General features: G+C 40.9%; 1 protein-coding gene across 1 annotated transcript in view; it reads left to right on the top strand.

Annotated features, from left to right (window-relative positions):
• The window catches only part of WASHC5 (WASH complex subunit 5), a gene marked incomplete at its 5' end in the record, with an annotated part of 47677 nt that extends 23745 nt beyond the window's left edge, over nt 1-23932 (top strand). Inside the window, 14 exons of the mRNA XM_079722267.1 lie at nt 354-494; nt 1523-1603; nt 5117-5218; nt 5958-6137; nt 7236-7360; nt 9911-10073; nt 10459-10561; nt 10650-10729; nt 13166-13269; nt 14044-14173; nt 15636-15732; nt 19694-19847; nt 20663-20750; nt 23527-23932. Coding sequence (XP_079578393.1) covers nt 354-494; nt 1523-1603; nt 5117-5218; nt 5958-6137; nt 7236-7360; nt 9911-10073; nt 10459-10561; nt 10650-10729; nt 13166-13269; nt 14044-14173; nt 15636-15732; nt 19694-19847; nt 20663-20750; nt 23527-23583 — 1605 coding nt within the window. The 3' untranslated portion in view covers nt 23584-23932. The remainder of the gene's footprint in view (nt 1-353; nt 495-1522; nt 1604-5116; nt 5219-5957; nt 6138-7235; nt 7361-9910; nt 10074-10458; nt 10562-10649; nt 10730-13165; nt 13270-14043; nt 14174-15635; nt 15733-19693; nt 19848-20662; nt 20751-23526) is intronic.
• Between the last annotated feature and the right edge of the window lie 530 nt (nt 23933-24462).

The raw sequence follows: 24462 nt of genomic DNA, 5'->3' as shown, positions 1-24462 counted from the left end.
TGGATTCAAAATTTTCCTGTGTCACATACTAGCTGAGGGCTTTACAGCCATGTTACTTAACATCTCTGAACCTCAGCCTTTTAGAAACTTGTAATGTGGAAATGATACATCTTTTGCATCATTTCTGTGAGAATTAGCTCTATATCCTGTGAGCAATTAATGTTTGAAGGAAAGTAGGCCTGTGCCTGAGAGCAGTTGTTAAAATAGCTCTTGTGAGGCCCTTAGCATCCCTTCCTGCAGATGAAGGGCTGTTCGTACACACAGGCACTGTGCTTACTGTCATCATACCATTTACCAGCTAAGAAATAAAATAGAGGCTCATGTGTTTTTTCCTCTTTTCCCTTTCATTAAAGGTTTTGCAGATCATTCCGGAAAGCATGTTTACTTCCCTTCTAAAGATCATAAAGCTTCAGACCCACGATATCATTGAAGTGCCGACCCGGCTGGACAAAGACAAGCTGAGGGACTATGCTCAGCTTGGCCCACGATATGAGGTGGTGTGTCCCTTTGACTTCTGCCTTTTGATTTTTAAACACCAAAACCATGAAATAGCACAGGTCTGTGTCACCTGCCATATCCCCAGGACCACCGGCTCAATTCTGATTTATTGATATTTTTCCACACTCCCAACAGTAACCAGGTTTTGCCATTTTAGCGCAATTATACCTTCATTCGTTAACTTGTCCTGGTGTCATTCACGGCCTCGCCTGCCAGAATGTTCTCCGAGTAGAGCTCAGCTGGTTACTTTTCTTTTGAACAGTCTCAGCACATCAACCTTTTTTCTCTTTGGGCTACATTGCCTAGACTTTTCCCATTCAAGTTCCTGCTTTGTACACAAAACCAGTGGTTCAAAATAATCCATATTCCATGAACCACTTCTTGCAGCCAGGCTTTTAAGGCCACTCCACAGTTAAGCAGCCTCAGAAATTGTTCTTCCCAAAACACCTCTGCTTTTCTTTTTCCCCGAACTTAAAGATGTGAAAAATAAAATCAAGTGAAATTTGAAAATGTGATAACAAGCATCAATTTCATATCCTCTGACACAACTCCAAAAGTTACATGAGGATTTGAGATGGTCAAGCTCAGAATTTCTGCATTGATTCTAACTCAAAAGTATAGCCTCAGTCAACCTTACCAATGTCTCCTGGTGTTGTTTGAAAAGAATATGGATGGCAGTAGAAGGATCTCCTTGAGCCTTTTCTTTTTGGAAGGGATCATCCATATCACTGAGTCCTGCTTTCCTCTTATGCATGAAATGCTGAGGCCCAAAGAAGGGGAAATGATTGGTCAAAGGGTAAAGAACGATTTAACATCTTCTGACTCAGTCACCCAGTATGCCTAACAGTGGTCAACACCACAGAACCTCATTTCTGACCAGGACGTGTATACACAGGTGTCCTAAAGCTGCACGCTTCTTCTCTTGTCTTTGCCCATTCCAGAACTGTTAGTTATTTTAGCTTCCCATAGAAGTGATGGGTCGTTTATGAGAAGTACTTCATTAACCTCTTTTTCTTTGTTAAAGGTTGCCAAGCTTACTCATGCTATTTCCATTTTTACTGAAGGCATCTTAATGATGAAAACAACTTTGGTCGGCATCATCAAGGTAATGGTCTTAATGCTGGCCTTTGTGGCCCCGAAGTAAGAGTCTTTGTCCTTTGGATTATTGCAGAATTTATCCTGTGGGGTAGTGTTACCATCTTATGCCTCTTGCTCTTTCACATGCAGCTTTCACATCTTCACTTTACTCATTTATTGACAGAGGAAGAGACAGCATTATAATCCTTATTTTTCATAACACCCAGGAGTTCCTTAACTCTAATAAAAATCTGTTTTATTGAATTTTTGTAATAACAAAGAAAACAAAATAGTTCAATTGCCTTAGGCAAAGTAGCTCGCTCAGTCCCTGTTTCTCCCCTCCCTGCCTGCAACCTTTCTTTCTTTTTAGAATTTTTATACTGCACCCCAGGTGCAGAGAGCTGAGATCATTGTACCCCTCTGACCACAGGCCATTGCCATCACTGATGCATGCAAGCTCCTCTCTTACTTTTTTTCCTTCTCTTCTCCTGGATGCCCACGCCCATTCCCATGCCCCATAGCATCCACTCTATATGTTTGGTTTCTTTCCATAAATATGCAAGTATCCTTCTTCTTAGCAAGTGGTGTTATTTTATGTACGCACATGGTTTTGATTTATCTAAATCATATTCTTCTTTAAGTCTCATTCTTTTTCCAACTTTTCTCACTAGTTACTGCTTTGAAGTTAATTTATGTTGCTGTGGATCAGGGAGTTGGTTACTTCTTACTGCTGCAGAGAATTCCACACTTTACGTAACTGTTCCCCAGGGCACAGACACCTATGCCACTCATTTTCACACCTGTGCTTCCTGTTACCATAAACAGTGTCAAGATGACCATCTATGAACATGTTTCTAGCACAGACCTGTGTAAGAGTTGCTCTGAAATCTGCTTGCCCAGGAGTGGGTCACTGAGTCTTAGGGCACATTTGTACTTACTTTGTCTCAATAATGCCAGAGTGCCTCCTCACATGACTTGTTTCCTGTGTATCTTCCCCCATTTTTGCCAATACATGCCATTATCCACTTTCTAGTTTTTGTTCTCCAAAGGGATCTAAGGTGGTATCTCATTGTTGTTTTAATTTGTAATCCTAAAATGACTAGTGATGTGATGTGACCCACTCACACAGTTCATGGTGCTTTTATTTATTTTTCCATTTGTCTGATAGCAAAATCTTAACATTTCTCATTTTAAAAAAAATTTTCATCGATACAACATTTGTGTTAATGAAATCCAAGAAAATATAGGAAATGAACCTAAATAGAAACAGAACTTTACCATGTGGTTTCTGGAAATGTGTTAAAGAAATACCATTGTAGTCCTGGAATATTAATAGATTCTATTAAACATGCTTTGGGCCCGGTGCCAGTTTAATTCAGTTGATATTCAGAGAGTACACACACAGGTTATCACTCCTAACTCATCCTTAAATGATGATAAATCCTAGGACCAGGTTAGTCTTAAATGCAAAGTGACCAGTAGGATGTATTAAAACCTAGTAATTAGCAATAGTTATCAAAGAAAGGATTGCTTAAGAAAAATGTAAGTCTTTTGCCAGAATCTTTCAGATAATAAAAGCAGAGGGAATATCATCTTGACCTCATTCAAACTTAGTAGACTGACTCTGCCAGTTTAACAACTCAGGGCTTTTTGTGGGATCCTGTGGCTTTCACTAATCTTTAACCTTTGAATGTTGAGGATCTATTTCAAACCCTTACAAAGAGTTTAAATTCACTTTAGTTAATATGACTTAAAACAAGTGAGATATACACAGGGATATACATATAATGTTCATTGTTAGATGTAGCCCAAAAAATAGAACTAACCTAGACATTTTATGAGTAAGAGAATGGCTAAATATATCATGGTGCATTCATACTGTGGATTGCTTTGCTGCCATTCAAAAGTAACTTGCCACTAGGAGATTTCCAAAACGTAAAGTGAAAAAAGCAATTGCAGAACAGTGTGTGTATGTATATGTATGTATTATGATCCCATATAGTTTTTTTAATTAAATATATTTAAGGACAAATACATATATAAATGAATAGAGGAAGGTCTGGAGGATCCATATGAAAACTATTAACTGTTGCTAACCACAGGGGATGTGGACAGACTGCGAGGAAGGGGCTGTGTGAAGGGGTCTTTCCCTTCCCTGGGAGCACTCCACAGATTGGTGGAAGTCTAGGAAGAATTGGGTAGAGCCATTTAAGACCATGAGATTCATAAAACATTTAACTCTTTTCCACTAAATCTGTTTTTATAAGGAATATTTCTTTGGAAACTTCATGTTACTTCTTTGATTTTGTTCTCATTGACTATGTTTATTTATAATTTACCTTTCTCTTGTAAAATAGAGCACAGATGCTGAAAGCTACAGAAATGATTATGTAGCTTGATCAGTTATTATAAGGTAAAGACCGCTCATTCTCACCACCACTCAAGCCCAGAGATACAATTCAGCCAGCTCCCACCACAGGATCCTCCTCATGGGCCTTGACCTAATCCCAGTCTCTCTGTTTAGTTTTATTATCCAAAAATAAATTTCTAGGCACTCTAGTTCAGACTTGCCATTCAAAAAATATACATCTTTTAAGGCTGATTTACTCCTCAGATTTCTCCCTCATTCCTTTCTTTCCTTACAATTTGTCTATTGAAGAACCCAAGGCCTTTGACCTGTTATTTCTACACAGTCTGGATCTTACTGATTGCATGGTCACACTGTAGTCCAACAAGTTCCTCTGGCTTTTGTATTTTCAGCAACTTTTTCGTGCCAATTATCTTCCTTGAAATTCAAATATTATCAAACCCAGATGGAACACATCAGTCTTTATAACTTTTAAAATAATAGCTCTTGACAAATTTAAAAGTAAAAGAAACAAGTCTCAGGGAATTCAAAGGAGTGTGTTAAAACTATTTGATGTTTTATGGATTTGACAGGAGACTGTTTTTTAGGGAATAGCAAAAGCTTTCTCATTACAGAAAAAAAGAATCAACAAAATAAGCTATATAGTTAGATAGTAGAGTTGCTTTCCTATTTTATCTCCCTAATTACAAACAGCATCCCAAGAATGCTGAAAGAAAAGAGAATTGTTAAATCTTCAGTGGTCCAACCCCAAACTTGATTTTGCTCATATGACTATAGATGCCCTTAGATAACTTCCACAGGAGACATGTGCACTGACTTCAGATGCAGGCCCTTCAGTCTACCACCTCCTCCTGGGGATGAGAAGAGGCACTTTTAACTTTTAATGAAATGATTAAAATGTCAAGCAGATTAAAACTTTCCATACCCACCATCTTTGAAATGTCATGTTGTAAAATTTATCATGAATTTTACTGAGATAAACCAAGTCCTACAGAGGTGACAGGTTTTAATAATTCTATGCAAGCTGCACAAAATCAAAAAAGAAATCCTAATTGTCAAGTAATGAGATAGGAAAGTGCTCCCCTACGGATTCTGGAAACTATCTTTCCTCCGGATTTCTTCAGGACTGAGCTTTTCCTTCCTGGCATTGATTGCTTTTGGATTTGCACTTAGGTGGACCCAAAACAACTGCTGGAGGACGGAATAAGGAAGGAGCTGGTTAAGCGTGTGGCTTTTGCTCTTCATAGGGGATTGATCTTCAACCCTCGAGCCAAGGTACCAGATCACCAAAGTGGGTCTGTCCTTTCCCTCTCCTCGGCTTGCAAAATGTTCTAGAACACCATTTTTAACTGTTATGAACAAGACCTTTCCTACCTTCCAAAATATATCTACTATATCATGTTCAGTACAATCAATTGATATGCTTTTTGATCCTATATTATAATCCATTCCTATTATAAGAAAATCCTTTTTAAAACCAGTCCTTTCCTTCACCTGTTGATCCCCAAGTTTAAGAATTAAACTGATGTTTATGATTCCGGGTTCCTTCTCATAGCGAAAAGAATTTGTTAAACCTAAAGCAGATTGGCACTATAAAGGCTGTGATTTTTTCTTTTGCTTGATCTTTTTGGGAATATGGTCATTTTTCTCAAGAGAGAAAGAATAGGCCTGAAATTTACCTCTAGAGTACCTTTCACGTCAGTAAATTCAATTTAAAATGTTTTAACTCTTAAGATTAGAGTCATCAAATGATATGAGAGAAATCACTGACATTCAGTTTTTATATATTCTTTTATATGAGGCTTTCTTTCCAAATGAATGAAATCTATTCTTTGCTGGATGTCTGGCATAAATTACCATTCCTCCTAGATGAGGTAGGAAATGAGTATTCCCAGAGCTGTCCCAAACCATCACTGCGGTCTCTTACTTGGGGTATCCTTTAAAGTCTAATGTAGGTATTAGGGGGTGACAGTCTATGCCAATATAATAGGTTTCTGTTTCTCATTATGCACAGCCGAGTGAACTGATGCCAAAGCTGAAAGAGCTGGGAGCTACCATGGATGGGTTCCATCGTTCTTTTGAATACATTCAGGACTATGTCAACATTTACGGTCTGAAGATTTGGCAGGAAGAAGTATCTCGTATTATAAATTACAATGTGGAACAAGAGTGTAATAACTTCTTAAGAACAAAGGTATCTAAATAGGTTTTAATATTCTTGACTCTCTTTGTTACTTCTGACATGCCCCATACATGCCCCAAACCTCAGAAATGCCAACAACAAAGTTTATTTCAATAGTTACTAAAAATCAGTAACCACTACATAGTCACGAATACCTTCAGAGTACCTTCAGGAGCTGTGAGGGTCACAGAAAAGTTTATAGGACACCTCACCTCTCGGAATTTACTGTCCGAAGGAGAAAGCGGACTTCATTAATTAAATGGCTACAGAATGAAGCTGTCTGGTGTAGTCGTTATAACTCGAGTGATCAGGAGTTCCAGAGAGTTAGGAGGTCAGCTGGGTTTGATCAGAGTGTATACCTAAGAGCAGAATTGCTGGGTCATTTAGTAATTCTGCGTTTAACTTATAAACCACCAAACTGTTTCCCACAGTACCTGCACCATTTGTTCGTTCCCACCAGTAGTGTCTGAGGGTTCTAGTTTTTCCACATCCTCGCCCACACTTGTTAATTTCCTTTTTTTTTTTTTTTTTAAATTATAGCCATCCCAGTGTGTGTAAATGGTATCTCACTGTGGTTTTGATCTGCATTTCCCTCATGACTAATGATGTTGAGCATCTTTTCATGTGCTTATTGACCATTTATATATCTTCTTTGGAGAAATGTCTGTTTTTTTATTGGGTTATTTGAGCACCAAATTCTGAAGTGTCACAGCTGAGATTGATTTTAGTTGGTAGTTAACAAGGAGCCACTCTGCAAGTTTTTAATTAGGTGACTGACATGATTCAGGTGACATTTTCAAAAGATTATGTATCTTCCAGCCTTATATTTTTGATGTTATTATTACATTGACACATGTTAACGTATAAGACAGAAATTCTTGTCTTTTTCCACTTCTCCTCAGTCACTTCACTTTTTCACAGATACTTCTTTTTTTTATATATATTATATATGGCATTTCTGAGAGGCTATTAATACAATTTAAAAAATTTCTTCTTCAAAGTCAAGGAACATTTATATTTATGTGGGAAAAGGATAAGTAGGTTACCTTATCAAAGATGTACTAAATATTTATGTTCTTGGGGTTCTTTTTTTTTTTTTTTTTCTCCTAGATTCAAGACTGGCAAAGTATGTACCAGTCCACACATATTCCAATACCAAAGTTTACTCCTGTGGATGAGTCCGTAACATTTATTGGTAGACTCTGCAGAGAAATCTTGCGGATCACGGACCCAAAGTAGGTGTATCTGAATTCCACTGGGCTTTGAACGCCATGGACAGTGTCTCTAAACGTGTATCACATCTACTTAGATCACACCCTTGTTCCTGCCACAATTGGAGCCTTTCTAATGGGTTTATTAACTTCACTTTTTCTGAGACTGCATATTTTCCTCAGTGTGACTGAGGAGACCCCAGTCCAAAGACATATAGATGAAAACAATTATAAGGTCTGTTCGGCCACCTCTTATTTTAGTCTCTGCTTCTCTTGCTTTCCAGCTGACATTTTACTCACTTGGGTGTGTGGACTCTCTGGTTTATTAAAACTTTTAAAATTCCAAATTGCTCCTCTGCCTGTGTACCTGTGGCACACTCCTGCATTGCAGTCACTGGCTCTTGCACTTGCCAGCTCATATCCTGACCTTTTAAGATGACCTCCTTGTTTCTTAGCCCCACGCAGGCACTTTTGCATAAGGACCAGAATTTTTTTTTTAATATTTATTTATTTGGTTGCACCAGGTCTTAGTTGCGGCAGGCAGGCCCCTTAGTTGCAGCACGTGGGCTCCTTAGTTGCGGCATGGGGCTCCTTAGTTGCGGCTCACCAGCTCCTTAGTTTCGGCATGTGAACTCTTAGTTGCGGTGCATGTAGGATCTAGTTCCCTGGCCAGGGATCGACCCTGGGCCCCCCCTGCATTGGGATCGCAGAGTCTTATCCACTGCGCCACCAGGGAAGTCCCAGGACCAGCATTTCTTGAGCACTCACCTTGTGCACTCTTCCTAGCCCCTGGCACACATCCCTTCACTTACTCATCACAACAGTCTTAAGGGGTAGGCATTGTTATTCGTCCCATGTTAAATCAAAGTAACTGAGGCACAGAAAAGCTCAATCACTTGCCCAGAAGTTAATAAACAGTGGACCCAGAATACACATCAGGTGCTCTGACTCCGGAGCCCAACTGTTAAAGCATGTGTCATTCAAGGGCAGACCATGACTCACAGTTTATATACAGTCACATGGGTGAAAATCTCATATAATCAAAACAGCCCTGAGAATATTTCAGGTGGGCACCACAGTGGAGGCTTGACGCTGCCTGTCTCAGAAGTCAAGCTGAGCTAGTTTTCCTCATTTTGTTTCAGTTGAGCCTCTGATGAAACAGTTGGTACTAAGCCCAGCCAAGGGGAAAGCAGGCTCCTGCCTGCTGTCTCATGTTCACCCCTGGGCCGTGCTTGCTCAGTCATTCCGCCTGGTGTGGTTACCCAGGGAAAGATGATTTCTCTTCTTTTTCAGTTCAGCTGTGCGTGCATAGTTGACTTTGTGTAAGTTGAATGCCCGTATCACATGTCTTCTTTATACTACCTTCAAATTCAGGCTGATTTTGTCCTTCGAAACTTATGAAGCTTGGCAAACCAGATGTCACCTTCAGCAGAAATGAGTTCTGTCTATACCTCATGGGCCAGAAAGCGTAAATGATCCGAAACGCTTTGTGACTCATCTTGGGCACCCATGGGTTGATCACCGAAGCCCTCCTAGAAAACTGTCCGCCTGACTCACCTAGTGCCGTGTTAATACTGACAGAAAGGATTAAGCATGATTGGGATTTCCACGTCGTATATGATTTCATCATCAAAATTGGGAGCCTCTCAACTGACGCATTCAGAGTGCCAGCCCTGAGCGATGGAAGCAGGACACTGAAGCCTGAAAGTAGACTGTGGCTCTGGAAGTCATCCTGTTCTTCCATTGACTTCCAAATTTAAAATTCCCTAGCTCCTGAGCCTCTTTTAATTCCCTCTCAAGCCTCATTTCACTAAAGATATGTACTGGCTCTTAGGATTGGGGGCATATCATTTTGTGGAGGCTGTTGAAGGTAGAGGCTGGGACTCCACCCCAGACCTGCCCAATCCAACTCTCCAGAAATGGGATCTGGGCGTCTGTTTTTTAGCATGCTCTACCAGCGATTTAAGGTCCTTACGCCAACATTTGAGAACCATTAAAATGGTGGTTATGGGTATGGTGTTGGAAGCCTCGGTTATTTCATCTATAAAATGAAGGTCAAACAGCTCATACATCACAGCTATTCTGAGGATGAATAGTGAGCACACGGAAAGGTCTTGGCCCAGTGCCTGACACATAGGAAGCACTCGGTAAATGTTGTTGGTTGTTATCATTGCCATTATCATACTCCTGAGTCTAAAAGGGAATTGCTGGTCAATGACCAGAACTGGGAGGAAAGAGGAAATGGCTTTGTGATCATAGTCTCAGCCTGATGGCCGAATCTAGCCTTGTCCTCAAGACATGACTCCAAACAACAGCCCAACCCAGTGGAAATGAAGCGGTCAAACTGGTGACATAGCAAGGGCAGGAAGAGGTGATTTAACTGAATTTTGCCTTCCTGGCCCAGTGAACGTTCACCGTGAGATGTCCTGGGTGCCTAGATGCAGAGGTTATTAAAGTGCAAATCATGAAACCATTGTTCCTATCCAATGCCCCTAATCCTGGTACATCCCACATCCCTTCAGGATGAACTCTGAGCTGCTTTTGGGTTTTGAGTTTGTTTTGTTTTTGTTTTAGAATGACATGCCACATTGACCAGCTGAACACTTGGTATGATATGAAAACCCATCAAGAGGTGACCAGCAGCCGCCTCTTCTCAGAAATCCAGAACACCTTGGGGACTTTCGGTCTGAATGGGTTAGACAGGCTTCTGTGCTTTATGATTGTCAAAGAGTTACAGGTGAGCCTTTTGGCATTCATGCGTGTTTTCTGCTACCCTGGCGGAGGAGAGAGTAGATCGTTTAACCTTTCTTTTGTGCTTTCCTAGGCTGGTATCAGACATGTGTATATGACTCCTGTTAAATAGATAAGAACTGAGAATAAACTGGAGTTTCTTTGGCCAGCATAGTATTTTTATGGGTAGACTGTTCTTGTGAATTTCATCTTGGAAACCAGCAACTCCTCCTAACGGGGTGTTTCTGATGGGAACTGGAAGTTGCTGCTTCCCCGTCATCCTATTTGTAGCATTGTGTGAATGCGGCTAGTTTGTGTTCTACATAGCATTTTAGTTAACTGGAGTATTTATTCATTATGTTTTGCTCTTCGATCATGCCTTCTTGTTTTAGAATTTCCTCAGCATGTTTCAGAAAATTATCTTGCGAGACAGAACTGTGCAGGATACTTTAAAAACCCTCATGAATGCCATCAGCCCCCTAAAAAGCATTGTAGGTAAGTGTTCTAAAACGAGGCTGAGGTAGAGAGAACACTGTAGCCTTTCCAAAGTTACTAAATAGAAAATCATATTTTAACCTTTCAGCAAATTCGAATAAAATTTACTTTTCCGCCATTGCCAAAACACAGAAGATATGGACCGCTTATCTGGAAGCTATCATGAAGGTATGTCTTAGGAGAGAGGGGAGAGGCAAGGCTATGGTTTTTTAATTATTAGTTTCTTGTAACTTGGTTGCCCAAAGAAAGCCACTCTTCTTTGGCCATCAAAACAAAAACACAACATTTCAGTTTGTCATTATTTCTAAGTTCTTTTGATCTCTGGCTGTTCTTGACTGTGCTTTTCATTGGCCTATTTATTGTTTTTCTTTCACTGAAGAAAACTTTCATTTTGAAATGACTTTTGGCAAGAGGTGCTTTCACAGAAGGAAATAGAAGTTTTCCTCCCTCCGCTATACTCCATCCTTATGTAACAAGTTCATTAATGAGCTGCTGTCAGTTTGCCACCCTAATCTGGACTGGCCTGAGTCTCACCTCTGTAGGAAGCCAAGAGAGATTACAGAGATGCTTAGAAGAGGCTTTGGAGGTTTTCCAGTGACTATTATGGACCACTGTTAGTTGTATCAATAATTGCTGGTAATTCAGTAGTAGCCAAGTTTTGTGTCTAAATCACTGATCTTTACATAAAACCCCCAAGGACCAATTTGTCTTTTTGTCTTGAATTAGGGAACCTGCAGTCACTAAATGGGCGTAATAATCTGGAACAGCATGGAAATACTTGTGCTGTTCAACAGTGACAGCAGCCACTATCCACATGGAGCTGTTGGGCGCTTAGAATGTGGCTTGTGGGGAGTGAGGACCTGAATTTCAAATTTTATTTCATTTTAATCATTTAAATTTAAACAACCACAGGCAGCCAGTGGCTGCTCTCTTGGTCAGTGTAGCTCTAGAGAAATCACAGAGAGAAAGAGTGACAGTCCAAAGCTCTCTAATAGGGGAACAAATAGGTAGAATGAGCTTATCACCTCCCAGGCTCCTTAACTTCTCCAGGATCTTATTTAAATAAGAACAAGTTACATAAAACTGTCTTTATTTCTGTTTCCATTTCCAGATTGGTATTTTCTAGGGAATCCTTGACATAGAGTATCTGGAATTAAGCAAGGAATTATATGGGCAGATACAAGGTTAGAGGGACATTTTTGAGTGGCGTGGAAGAACCCACTGTTTTCTTGGCCTTGCCCTATTCTAATTTTTAAATAATAATAGTTTTCTATTAATAAAAGGTTTCTTACTTACAAATAGCATTTTTTTGGATTGACTTTTATTTTCTTTACATAAGTAGTATAGCCTCGTAAGAATAGTGGTCCAAGGTAGTACATTTGAGGTCGTTTGACACTTTTAACTGTTATAAGCTCCATTTATCTAAATGATACCTTTTCTTCGCTCTTAGAGAAGACCACTCTTTTTTTCCTTTCTCTGTTCCCAAAAACTAAGAGGAAATGTGTTCATTTCTTCTTTATTGTTGCCATCATTATGGCAACAATATTTTTATTATGCCATCTTTATTATGCCATCTTTATTTATTGCCATCATTACTAAACAACCTCCCTTCCTATTCCTCCTCTCCCCTTTGCTAATCTTTTAGGGATAGCTTTTCTAGAAAAGAAAAGGAATTTACTGCATAAAAAGTTAGGGTATACTGTTGACTTTATGATACCTACAAATTGAACTTGTCAGAGCCAGCTGAACTCTTACCTCAGACTGACCCAAAGATAGTTCCCTAACACCTGACAGTCGCCATGGATACCTCCAAATATCTTTTATGCTCATCACTACTTGGAAATTACGATGGTTGATCCATGCTAGCATAACTCCAGGTCACAAATCCATTCTTTTAATAGCTTGCGAATTACATTTTGTTACAATTGGCTTCCATTGTTATCCTGTATGTTTTATTTCGTACATTCAAAAGAATTATTCTGAGACAATGTCCATAGTCTTCACTAGATTCCTTAAGAGGTCCAAGGTGCCAACAAAAGGTTAAGAACCTCTGGATTCAGGGTTATCATTGTTAGAAGGGCCTTCTTGGAAGATTGTGTGTAGATTATTTTATTACCTAGATTATTTCTTGATCTGTAATCCTGAGTGATGTAGACAGGCTTATATTGACCGAATATTAGAGTGAAATGACATCCTTAGGACTTGAGAAATTTCAGTTTAGGACAAATAAAGGAAGTAGGGCTTCTCATTAGTGGGTACTGAACATGGAGAATTTATTCCAAAAGATCAAAAATAGAGCTTCAAAACACATACCTTTAATCCATGGACAACTGAGCATTAATGGATCACTTTGTAAACTGTTAGACGTCAGGGCTATTTTGAAGTTGGTGTACAGAAATCTCTCCAGACATTTCTTGGAGGGTCCTCTGCCCCGTTAGGGATGATGCGGGCCTTAGCCATAAAGGCAGTCCAGGAAAGCCTTGAATCTTTCTTTAGAATGTTGTGATCCTTCCAATAAAAACTCGTCATCTTTTTGTTTGTCTCCTCGCTATCTCTTTGAAATGCTTGTGTATTTTACCTGTTCTCTCTCTTGCTTGTTCACAGGTTGGGCAGATGCAGATTCTGAGACAACAGATCGCCAATGAATTAAATTATTCTTGTCGGTTTGACTCTAAACATCTGGCAGCTGCTTTGGAGAATCTCAATAAGTAAGTGCCGGCATTTGAAACAGCCAGCTGTGGGCCTGGATTGTTCATCCTCAGTTAGCATTCCAGTTCTTTGTTCAATACCTGCTCTTTTAAGTTCTTCTTGAGTGAGAAGGCTCTCTGAATTTATAGGCTTTCTTCCCATAGGTAATCAAATCTGTCTTGGTCTGTCTCTCATTTTTTTTTTGATAGATTCATTTATTCAGCCAACATATATTGATCACTTACTACACACCAGACACCATGCTAGGTACTTGCACAGATTGAGAAGGCAGTTATTACCAAAATCCACACCTGGCTTTCCACAGGACTGAGTCACTAATTCTCCTGAGGGCGGGTGGAAGCGTACTTATGCCCAGGTGTGGCTGTGAGAACGCATCCTGGTGCACAGCCACACCCTTTACCTCTCCCTCAGCTTGCTCTGATTTCGAGCCTCCTGCTTAAAGATAAATAATCTGTGTTTCTTGGTCACAAAGTCAGTGCTTTTGACAAAATAGATAGTGAAAATAGTTCAGTCAATTCATAAAACTTTGAATGGTGAAAGCATTTGATTTGGGTGAACTCCAAAAGATAATGTAATTCTAGGTCAAATTTTCCATTTGTAACCAATCACAGGTATGGAAATTGAGAATTAGAAGGATCAAGCCCTTGTTTTACAGGTGATGACACTGGATCCCTGGAAGATAATAGCTTGTATTAACTGTTGTCTAGATTCATTTTATCTCTCATGTTTATCACTGTTGTTTTGGTTTTTGTTTTTTTTTTCCCTTCATCTAGGGCTCTCCTAGCAGATATTGAGGCCCACTATCAGGACCCTTCACTTCCTTACCCCAAGGAAGATAACACACTCTTATATGAAATCACAGCCTACCTGGAGGCAGCTGGCATCCACAACCCACTGAACAAGGTTAATGATTAAAATATATGATGGTGTGGTGGGGGACAGGGTGGTACCTAAGGCGATCTGGCCCAGATCGCTGTGCTCAGGTGCTGGGAGGACCTGGTTCCCATCCTGGAGCCTCCCTTCTCTTGAGTTCCCGCCCTTTCTGGGCTCCCGTTTCCCACGTGTAATGAGGATGATCGCACCGTCCCTGCCTGACTCGGAGCTGTGGGAATCAAGTGATACAGTGTTTGTCAGAACTCGTTGAAAAGTGAAAAGTGCTGTATCTATAGGAGATTCGTTTTAGGTTTCTCTGCGGTTTGGTATTTGAGCTGCAGCTAAATGGTGGCACTGATCCCTCTTGCCCAGAGATACTTCCCTCTGTGGCTGACAGTAATCACAGTCATAGTCTGGGGCCACAAGTTCTTTTCTGCAATTCTGATCTCCATAAACCTCTGAGACCTGAAAGTTTTTTCCACAAGTTGGTGCCAGATCTCACTTGGTGCCAAAACCTGTCCCAAACTGACTTGCGGCTGTTTATACTCCTGTGAATTTTCATGTTTTGATGCCGAAATACTGATAACTTTTATTACAGGTTGTTACCCTAGACTCTATATTACCTTTCTAAAATCTTTATTATAATATGAAATTCTGAAATCTATACAATCCCCCGGGTTTGGGGTAAAAATTTATGAACCTAAATAGCACCTAACGTTTTGTAATTACGTGCCAAGCACTGTGTTAACCCCACCATGGGTGCTCTCACTTGATCTCAAAGCAGTCCCTTAATTGTGCCCTTGTTGGGGGAGGATCCTGAGGCTCAGAGGTTGATAACTTCCCAGGGCTCCACACTAGCCAGTGATGGAGCCTGGCAGTCTGACCAGAGCTGGCGCTCCTGGCCAGGATGCCACCCCACCTCCCAGGGAACCAGTCCGACGGGGAGGAGGGAGACGGCTGGGTGTGTTCTGACTGTACTTTTCTGCCCCGTGAACTGGGGTGATGCTACATCCGGAGACTGCTCTGTGGCATTGCCTGTGGGAAAGCCACTGGACAGAGACATCTGCTTGCTTTCTGCTTACGCGCTGCCACGCACTGCTATGTGGATCTTTCCTTCTTTCTTTCTCCCTCTTTCTCTTTCCCTCCCTCTGCCCTCCTTCCAGCTTTGCCTTGACTTTCTTGCTCATCACCTTTTTTTCCCCTCCTTTTGTTGCTGACATTAACAGGATTCGGGGCGGGGGGAGGTAACTGCTAATCTCTAAGCAAAATTGTTCCCATCCCAAAAGGGCTCATTGTCAAGTGGGTATCTGTGTTTGGTGGGGGAACGGTCAGTGGTGTTAAATAAAACTCTGAAGGCAGCAAGTTAATGGAACCATCCTAGTTTTCAGTAGTCAGAAGAGCAAGCTGAAATAAAATGGCAGCTTTCCATTTGAAAGTGTGTTCTGTGGTATTGTGTGATGTGAAGAACCCATCTCTTCCCTTCTCTTTCCAGATATACATAACAACAAAGCGCTTACCCTACTTCCCGGTTGTCAACTTTCTGTTTTTGATCGCCCAGTTGCCAAAACTTCAGTACAGCAAAAACCTAGGTACTGTATGACATTTATTCTTTGCAATAAGGAACAATAATGGTAGATTAACATCTGACCAAACAGCTCTTGGTATAGAATGCTGTGTCACACATGAGGTCTTTCATAGTTAATTGCGTGTTTATAAAATCCATGTCTTTGGGCCTCTGAAATATGATGCAGACGGTGGATTTAATATCAACCAAGTATAATCCACTTTTAATTAACAGTGGCTGATTATCCAGCTTGTAAAATGTGTGGGACCTTTGCTTCTCTTTTTTCTTTAAGGAGCTGATTATGGTGGGAAAGAAACTTCTTTTTGGTTAATGTCCTATTCTTTCAACAAGTGTTATGTGCCTACTGTGTATCTGGAACTTTGGTATGAAGAGTAAAAATATAGTTACATACAGGAGACTAATCCAGGGATATCCAGTACTTTATTTTTGAAAATACTTGATACAAACAATAGATACCAAAGGCTATCAGTATATTTGTCCTGTCCAAGAATATAACCCAATGTTTTTTTGTCATTGACTTTATCTTGAACATTTTTATAAGATTCCCGGTTATTTCCTCTGTCTCCAAACTTTATATCTAAGTAGAGTTTTTTAGAGTCTGCTGTAGAGTTTAATTTACTTTAAAACTATTGTAAGAGCTTTTCCATGAATGTAACCATATACTTTTTTTAACCAGCAATTCCAAAATATATTTCTTCCTTCAAGTATTTCCCTTCCTATTCCAAAAGTGTTTTTTTTAGAATAAAGATGTGGATTCTCTGTAAGGTTTTTATTCCCTCATTCAAAAAGATTCCTTGATTCCAGACACAGCCCCAATAACAATAACTGTTACAGCCACAGAATGCAGGGCATGGTGGCGCCCGATAAGCCCTTGCCATAAGAGGGAGGGAACACATGTGTGTTTGGATTCTGGCTTCATGACTTATCACCTGTGTGACTTTGGCCAAGTTACTTAACCTCTCAGGCCAATCAGATTTCAAAAATACCTATGACAGTACCTCTCACAGAGCAAGTGCTTATCTTTTGCTGGATCCTTTTCTGTATGTTGGTCAAAATCAATGTAAAGAACCATCCCAAGATGGACTTAAAAGTTCATCTCAAGATTCAGAGATTCATGACCTCCCTCTCTTGTCCCTGTGTTATTACGAAATAAGAATATATGCTTCTTTATAATGGTGAATTGTCAGTGCATGAAGATACCTTGTTTTCATTAAGACGGTTTGTTCAGTGGTCTTGTTCTTAGGTAATATTTCTTTCATTGCATGTATGTTTAAGGTCAGGCGCCTTGATTATACAACTCCTTATGGGAAACATGTTGCTATTCCAGTGGAATAGTGATAGTGGAAGATCAGAATTTCCAGATCTTTAAACAAAACAGAACAAAACTGTTAAGTGTCTTAGAAATGTATCTATACCTGACTACAGTTCTTTTTTTCTTTTTAATATTTATTTATTTATTTTGGCCATTCTGGGTCTTAGTTGCAGCACGTGGGATCTTCATTGCGGCATGTGGGAACTTTTTAGTTGCGGCATGCAGACTCTTTAGTTGTGGCATGCTGACTTCTTAGTTGCGGCATGCGTGCGGGATCTCGTTCCCTGACCAGGGATCAAACCTGTGCCCCCTGCATTGTGCCCACTCTACCACCAGAGAAGTCCCCTGGCTACGGTACTTTTCATGAATTAGGCTGATGTGTTAAGTCGGGGATCAAATTAAAAGCAGGACTGAGGAAGGAATATCAGCATGTTTGTGGACCCTAGAAACATTTATTTAACCTTGTAAGCATTGTTCTCAAGACTGATCTGAGAAACGCACGCCTGCCTTGGTCTGTCTTTTAAGGAAGAATCTCTGTGGTGCTCATTCAGAGGAAGTTTTTGTTGTAAACATCACTTTTGTTCTCCACCTGGAAAGGATTACTTCTCCATGTTCTGAGTGTGGCTAGAGTCTTTTACAGTGGGCATTGAGTAATTTGGAATTGCCAAGGCCTGGATTAGGTAAATCAAGATAACTTGTTTTGGCATCTTAAGTAAGTTTTTCCAGTCTTCACAAAAACCCAAATATGGGATCTGCAGGTCTGTCTGACCAGTTTAACTTTCTAATCAACTGCCAATCCTTTTCGAAAAGTGGTTGTACCATTTTACAACCCATCAGCATTTGGCCATCTCATCTTTTTAAATTGAACCATTCTAATGGGTGTGTATGGTATCTCATTATCGTTTTAACTTGCCTTTCCCTGATGATTAATGATGTTGAGCACTTTTTCAAGTGCTTTTTGGCCGTTCTTTATATCTTTTTTGTTTGTTTGTTTCTTATATTTTTCTTTGTTAAGTGTCTGTTCAAGTCTTTTGCCTATTTTTAAATTGGGTTAGTTGCTTTTTAAAATAATTAATTAATTTTAATTTTTGGCTGTGTTGGGTCTTTGTTGCTGAGCACAGGCTTTCTCTAGTTGTGGCGAGAAGGGGCTACTCTTGGTTGCGGTGCATGGGCTTCTCATTGCAGTGGCTTCTCTTGTTGCACAGCATGGGCTCTAGGCACGCGGACTTCAGTAGTTGTGGCATGCAGGCTCACTAGTTGTGGCTCGCGGGCGCTAGAGCACAGGCTTAGTAGTTGTGGCACACGGGCTTAGCTGCTCTGCAGCATGTGGGATCTTCCCGGACCAGGGCTCGAACCCACGTCCCCTGCATTGGCAGGCAGATGCTTGACTACTGCGCCACTAGGGAAGTCCCTGATTGCTTTTTTGTCACTGAGTTGTAGGAGTTATTTATATATTATGTATACAAGTCCTTTTTTGGTATACATGCTGTGAATTTTTTTCTCACAAAATGACTTACCTATTCATTTTCTTACTGGTGACCTTAATGAGCAGAAAGTTTTAATGCTGATGATGTCCAATTTATCCATTTTTTTCTTTATGATTAGTGCTTTCTGTATTATAAGAAATCTTTTTCTACCCCAAAGGCACAGAGATATTGTCCTATGTTTTTTTCTAGAAACTTTGTTCTTGTAGCTTTTACACTGAGGTCTGTGGTCTGTTTCAAATTACTTTTTATGTATAGTGCGAAGTAGGGGTCAAGGTTCATTTTTTTCCCTCATAAGGATATCCATTTTCAGCATCACTTCTTGAAAAGATTTCTCCTTCTCCATTAAATCGTTTGGATATTCATGGAAATTCAATTGATCCTTTAAGGGTGGGACTATTTCTGGCTTTTCTAGTCTGTTCCATTGATGTATTTATCTATCCTTATGCCAATAATGTCTTGATTACTGTAACTTTATAATAAGTCTTGAAATCTAGCAATGTAAGTCTTCCAACTTTGTTTTTTTGTTTTGTTTAGTTTTTAACATTGTGGTCTGTCTCCTGTTCCCCATACAGCCATGCAGGCAGAAGGTCAAGGTCTCCAGATTTGGGCAGAAATCCTTAGTGAAAAGGCCAGCTTTGGCACTCACTCACTCACTTGACATATTTCCTTCTTAGACTGTCCTGATTTCTGCACATTCTTTTCTTGTGTAACGTTTAACCTTGTGTTTAAAGATACTTTTAAAATTTTATCCAGCAGTTTGAATGTTTTCATTTAAGAGAGTAGTTCAAGGTATTTAGTATACCATGCTGCCACTAACAGAAGCGGACTCTAGGTAATTTTTATTTCCTCATTTACATTTATCTATATCTTTAAATTTTTCTACAGTTGCATCCATTAATTATATAATCCAAAAGAAACAGTGATGGTAATTATAAAAATTAGTACCCATTTTAGGGTGTTGAATCCTTCAGACCACGAGAAGCCTCCACCAAATCCTGGACCTAATTCAAAATGTAATCCTGGATTATCATTCCCTCACATAACCATCTGCCAGTGATGATGTGGGCCCCAGACATTTTGACATTCACGAACATTCATACTAAATGAATGTTGCCTAAGGCAAGCAGTTCACTTGGTGGTAATTTGTAATTTTTCGGTCCTTGCAGGCATGGTCTGCCGAAAACCTGCGGACCCCGTGGATTGGCCGCCACTCGTGCTGGGACTGCTCACCCTGCTGAAGCAGTTTCATTCCCGGTACACAGAACAGTTCCTAGCGTTGATCGGCCAGTTTATCCGCTCCACAGTGGAGCAGTGTACAAGGTACAGAAGGCGAACCAGGAAAAAATGGAATTGATATTACAGAATGGGCTGGGAACCTCGCATGGCAAATTCCTCTTATCATCCCCCTAGTAGAGACAGGAACTGCCTGCTCACCTTGCTCTGTAAAGCAGGTCGGGGCACATCTCCTTGTTTGGGGCAGTTAAAGGTGTGCTCATCCTTAGTCACTCTGCCGAGGAGCCCTGGGAGCACGCGCTGTGAATGAGTCATAACCGCCATCAGCAGGCTCCGTGGGGGGAAAGTACAGGCCTGTCCCCCTGCCGTCCTGGACACTGTGCTCAGACCTCAGTGAGCCCGTGTCCTCCCACGGGGCCACTGCCCAGGGACGGCTCCACCCTTCAGTGGAGTGGCAGGGAGCACCTCGTGGGCAGCATAGCCCGAGTTCCTGGTGTGTAACGGAACGAATTGCACGGAAGTTCCTACGTGATATAAAGCTTGTAAACCTTTAGTTCTCCCCTCCCCCACCCCAAATGTGGCTTTTCTGGGATAGAAACAAGTTATTTGCATGAGATGCTGGGTCCTGAGTCTCCTTCTCTGCTACCCTAAAGAGTCAGCAGGCACCATGGGGTGAAGGCCCGTGTAGGCCGTTCAGAGAGGTATAGATTCCCTCCTCCGGGCTGTGTTCTGAAGATAGGCCAGCAAGATCTGGCTTGCTGTGACTCAGGAGGAGGTGCTGTAGATTTGTCTCTCCTTTGGCTTCATTCAGTCATCTGTCGTTTTTTTGGTCTTTCAGTATTTTGACTGAGGGTCCACTGTGTACAAAGCAGTTAATCGATCCAGACTGTTCTCTGTTGCAGCCAGAAGATACCAGAAATGCCTGCAGATGTTGTGGGTGCCCTTCTGTTTCTGGAGGATTATGTTCGGTACACAAAGCTACCCAGGAGGGTAAGCAGTAGATAAAGAACAATATTAATGCCCTTTTTGTAGAAAGATGGTATGAAGCATGCCCGTGGCCCCGTGAGGAGTCAAGTCCAGAGGCTCATTCCCCGTGGACGCCTCTGAGCCCCTCAGCCTGCTCCACCCCGGGCTCGGCTCTAAGACGTTCCCCCTCCTCCACGTGTTCAGTGCTTTGCGAGAAGACAGGGTCGAACACAGCTTCCTCCCTCTTCTCGCCCTCCTCCGGCCTGCAGCTCAGCCTGTTGAGGAGGAGCTAACATGGGCTCCAGGGGAGAGTTCCTTAAGGGGTCAGGTAGAGAATGATTGTGTGCTTTGTTTTTCATCTCTACAGTAACCTGGTTCCCACAGCATGTTTGGCTAAGTTCACACCATGGTTGAAGTGCTATACAACCACCATTTCCAAAAATGACAGATTACTTTCTACCTCCTAAGATAACTCTTTTCTTTTCTCAGTAGTAATTCCACTCTGGTAAGTTTTAGCTGAGAGTGGAGAGCTTGACCCTGAAATATAAAAAAACCTTCAATAGATGCTGAAAAGCCATTCTGATTTTGAAAAATCCACTTTAGCCTAAGTTCTATGATTTTTTTTTTTTTTTTTTTTTTTTGCGGTACGCGGGCCTCTCACTGTTGTGGCCTCTCCCGTTGCGGAGCACAGGCTCCGGACGTGCAGGCTCAGCGGCCACAGCTCACGGGCCCAGCCGCTCTGTCGCATGTGGGATCTTCCCAGACCGGGGCACAAACCCGCGTCCCCTGCATCGGCAGGCGGACTCTCAACCACTGCACCACCAGGGAAGCCCGTGGAATTTTTTTTAAAGATGATACTAAAACACATTATACTGTATATTAAAATATTTACTTTTCTAAAACTATAAAAATCAAAATAGTGTGGTCCTGGTATGAAACTCAGTAGATCTTCTGTTGACTAGAATGTGTAGCCTAGGAACAAACCCTAACACATACAACAGTGTATAAGGAAAAGTGGCATCTCAAATTAGGGGAGATAGGAAATATTAGTCAGTGGTGCTGGGACAGTTAGTTCATTATGTTGTTAAAAAATAGCAAGTTGGGCTTCCCTGGTGGCGCAGTGGTTGAGAGTCCGCCTGCCGATGCAGGGGACACAGGTTCGTGCCCTGGTCCGGGAAGATCCCACATGCCGCGGAGCGGCTGGGCCCGTGAGCCGTGGCCACTGAGCCTGCACATCCGGAGCCTGTGCTCCGCAATGGGAGAGGCCACAACAGTGAGAGGCCTGTGTACCACACACACACAAAAAAAAAAAAAAAAAAAAAAAGCAAGTTAGTCTCTTCACATCTTCCTTGTATCAAAATTGATTACAAATAGTTACCATGAAAAATGAAACCAATAAATCAGCAGAAGTTTTAGACAAATATGTATCAACTCTTAGAACATCCTATATATAACACCAAAGGAGGAAGCCACAAAAGATCTAGAGATTTCATATCTTATGAGTGCTGAATGTAATGAAACAATTCTGTCAGATGTCTCAAAATTTTTTTTTAAAAATTGGGAAAACTATTAACAAAAGAACTTTTTTTTTCTAACTTATAGTGTGCTCTTCTAGATCAATAAGAAAAAGATAACCAATCCAACAGAAAAAAAAAAAAGTTTTCAGGAAACAGGCAATTTTCAGGAAAAGAAATACAAGTAGCCAATAAACATTTGTGAAGATGTTCAACCTTACATTAAAGGGACATGAATCAAAATAACAGTAAAATTACTGTTTCCACCCATCAGATGGGTAAAAAGTAAAATGTTGGGCCCCCAGTGCTTGGGAAAGCTTCAAAGAAGTGGGACTTCTCAGTACTATCAACGGGAATGTAAATTTGCTTATCTCTGGAGAGGGCAATTTGACTTTACCTATTTAAAAAAACTTCTATAATATCTTACTGATCCCAGCAATTCCACTGCTAGAAATTTACCTGCTGGGTATATATGCAAAAGTTCACCAAGATGTACATGTAAGGATGTTCAGAACATAAAATTTAGCAGAGGTAAAGGACAGAAGATTATGTGATTCTAGTTTTGAGTGTGTGTGTGTGTGTGTGTGTGTGTAAACTGGAAGAATTTGATACAAAATAATTAGCAGTTTTAGTTTTAAGGAATTGAGATTAGAGATTATTCCTTTTTTATACTTCTCTATATTTGCTAAATTTCCTCTAATTAGCAGGTGATAACTTTATAGTCAGAAAAAAATTAAACACTGCTCTTAAAGACTACCAGTTTCCAGCACTTGGAGACCACCTAGTTCTACATTCCACCCCATTTACCCAGTCCCACCCCTCTGAGGGCTTCCCCAGCACAGTTAAGGAATGCTTGCCTTTAGGGTCTTCCTCCTCTTCCCCCTCTGGCCTCAGTCGCTTGCCAGATGTCCCGTTCTGGCAAGTGACTGAGGTTGGCCCTCAGTTAATTATGAGGTGACCTGAGACTACTTCTTAGTACTTCCCAGAGGCATGTGCATCCTTGCAGATCCAAGTGCCTTTAAGAGCCAAGGAGCTCATGTCTGGGGCGGGAGTGGGGGGACAGGGAGCTGTATAGCATCCCTTCAGATGGCAGCAATGCCAAGAGATTAGTTAGACACCAGCAGTAGGACACCAGAAGCAGAAGGTGGCGGTTTCAATGAGTGGTCCAGTATTTCCCTGTGATTCACCTTGCTCCAAAGGATGTCTTCATGTCTTTAATTTTCATATGGAAAAATTTGAATTGCTTCTTATAACACTATGAAACAGTTAACTCTTATTTTTTTTAGGTTGCTGAAGCACACGTGCCTAATTTCATTTTTGATGAGTTCAGAACAGTCCTGTGACTTTTTTTGATTTCTGCGTCTTCAGTTAAAGGATTATCCTTAAATCTTCCCACCGTCACTAAAATGAACTTGGAAATGAAAAGAAACCCAACTGCTCAAAGAACTGCATTTTTTCCCTTTATTGTGGGAAACATCAGACGTTCTGAGTAAGATGTATTTCACGGAACTAATTAATTAATATTTAAATCATGGTATTATATGCAATTTATATCATGTAGAAGCAGAACACATTTTGTACTGCCTCTTATAAATGCTGAGTGTAATTTGTTGTGTATAAATCCCTTTAGTTTTATGTTCTAAAGAACTATTTGTGCAACTCCAGATTTTCAGTAAAATAGTACTGCCAGTACCCAAAGTCATCCTTCTGCCTATGATTCAAAAACCACATATTCACCCTGCAAAAAACCTTGTCTGGAAGGTAAGAGAGGGGCCTGGTAGGTCCAGTGTTGTGTCCATGGTCCCATCCACAACAGGCTGGCAGGCACATGGTGACAGAGAGACCAGTAGCAGATGCAGAGACCATGCAATCCGTGGACCACGTACCATGGAAGTTTGTTCATGTCTGAGGCTCAATGTCCTCGTCCAATCCAGGTACCTTGGGGGTTCCCTGCAGCCCTTCTGTAGGACTCCCCAACTTCAGCTGCTCCTTCCTCAGCAAGCCCTGAGCCCCACCCCAACTCCCCACTCCTTTTTTTTTTTTCTTTTATAACAGCTTAGCCATTAGCTTTTAACTCCTCCAAAATCCTAAATCACTTCTGAATGAAAATTACCCTGAAAGAGGAGCTGCCATCGTCTTGTGGCAATTTGGATAAGAGTAAGAAAGGTGTTTTAACTCTGACCATATAGCTATGCCCTCTGGAGAGGAGAGGAACAAGCAAA

Source organism: Hyperoodon ampullatus (genome assembly GCF_949752795.1).
Source record: "Hyperoodon ampullatus genome assembly, chromosome: 17".
Taxonomy (NCBI): domain Eukaryota; kingdom Metazoa; phylum Chordata; class Mammalia; order Artiodactyla; family Ziphiidae; genus Hyperoodon; species Hyperoodon ampullatus.
Note: the sequence above shows the minus strand (reverse complement) of the source record. Positions and strands in the feature narration are given on the sequence as shown.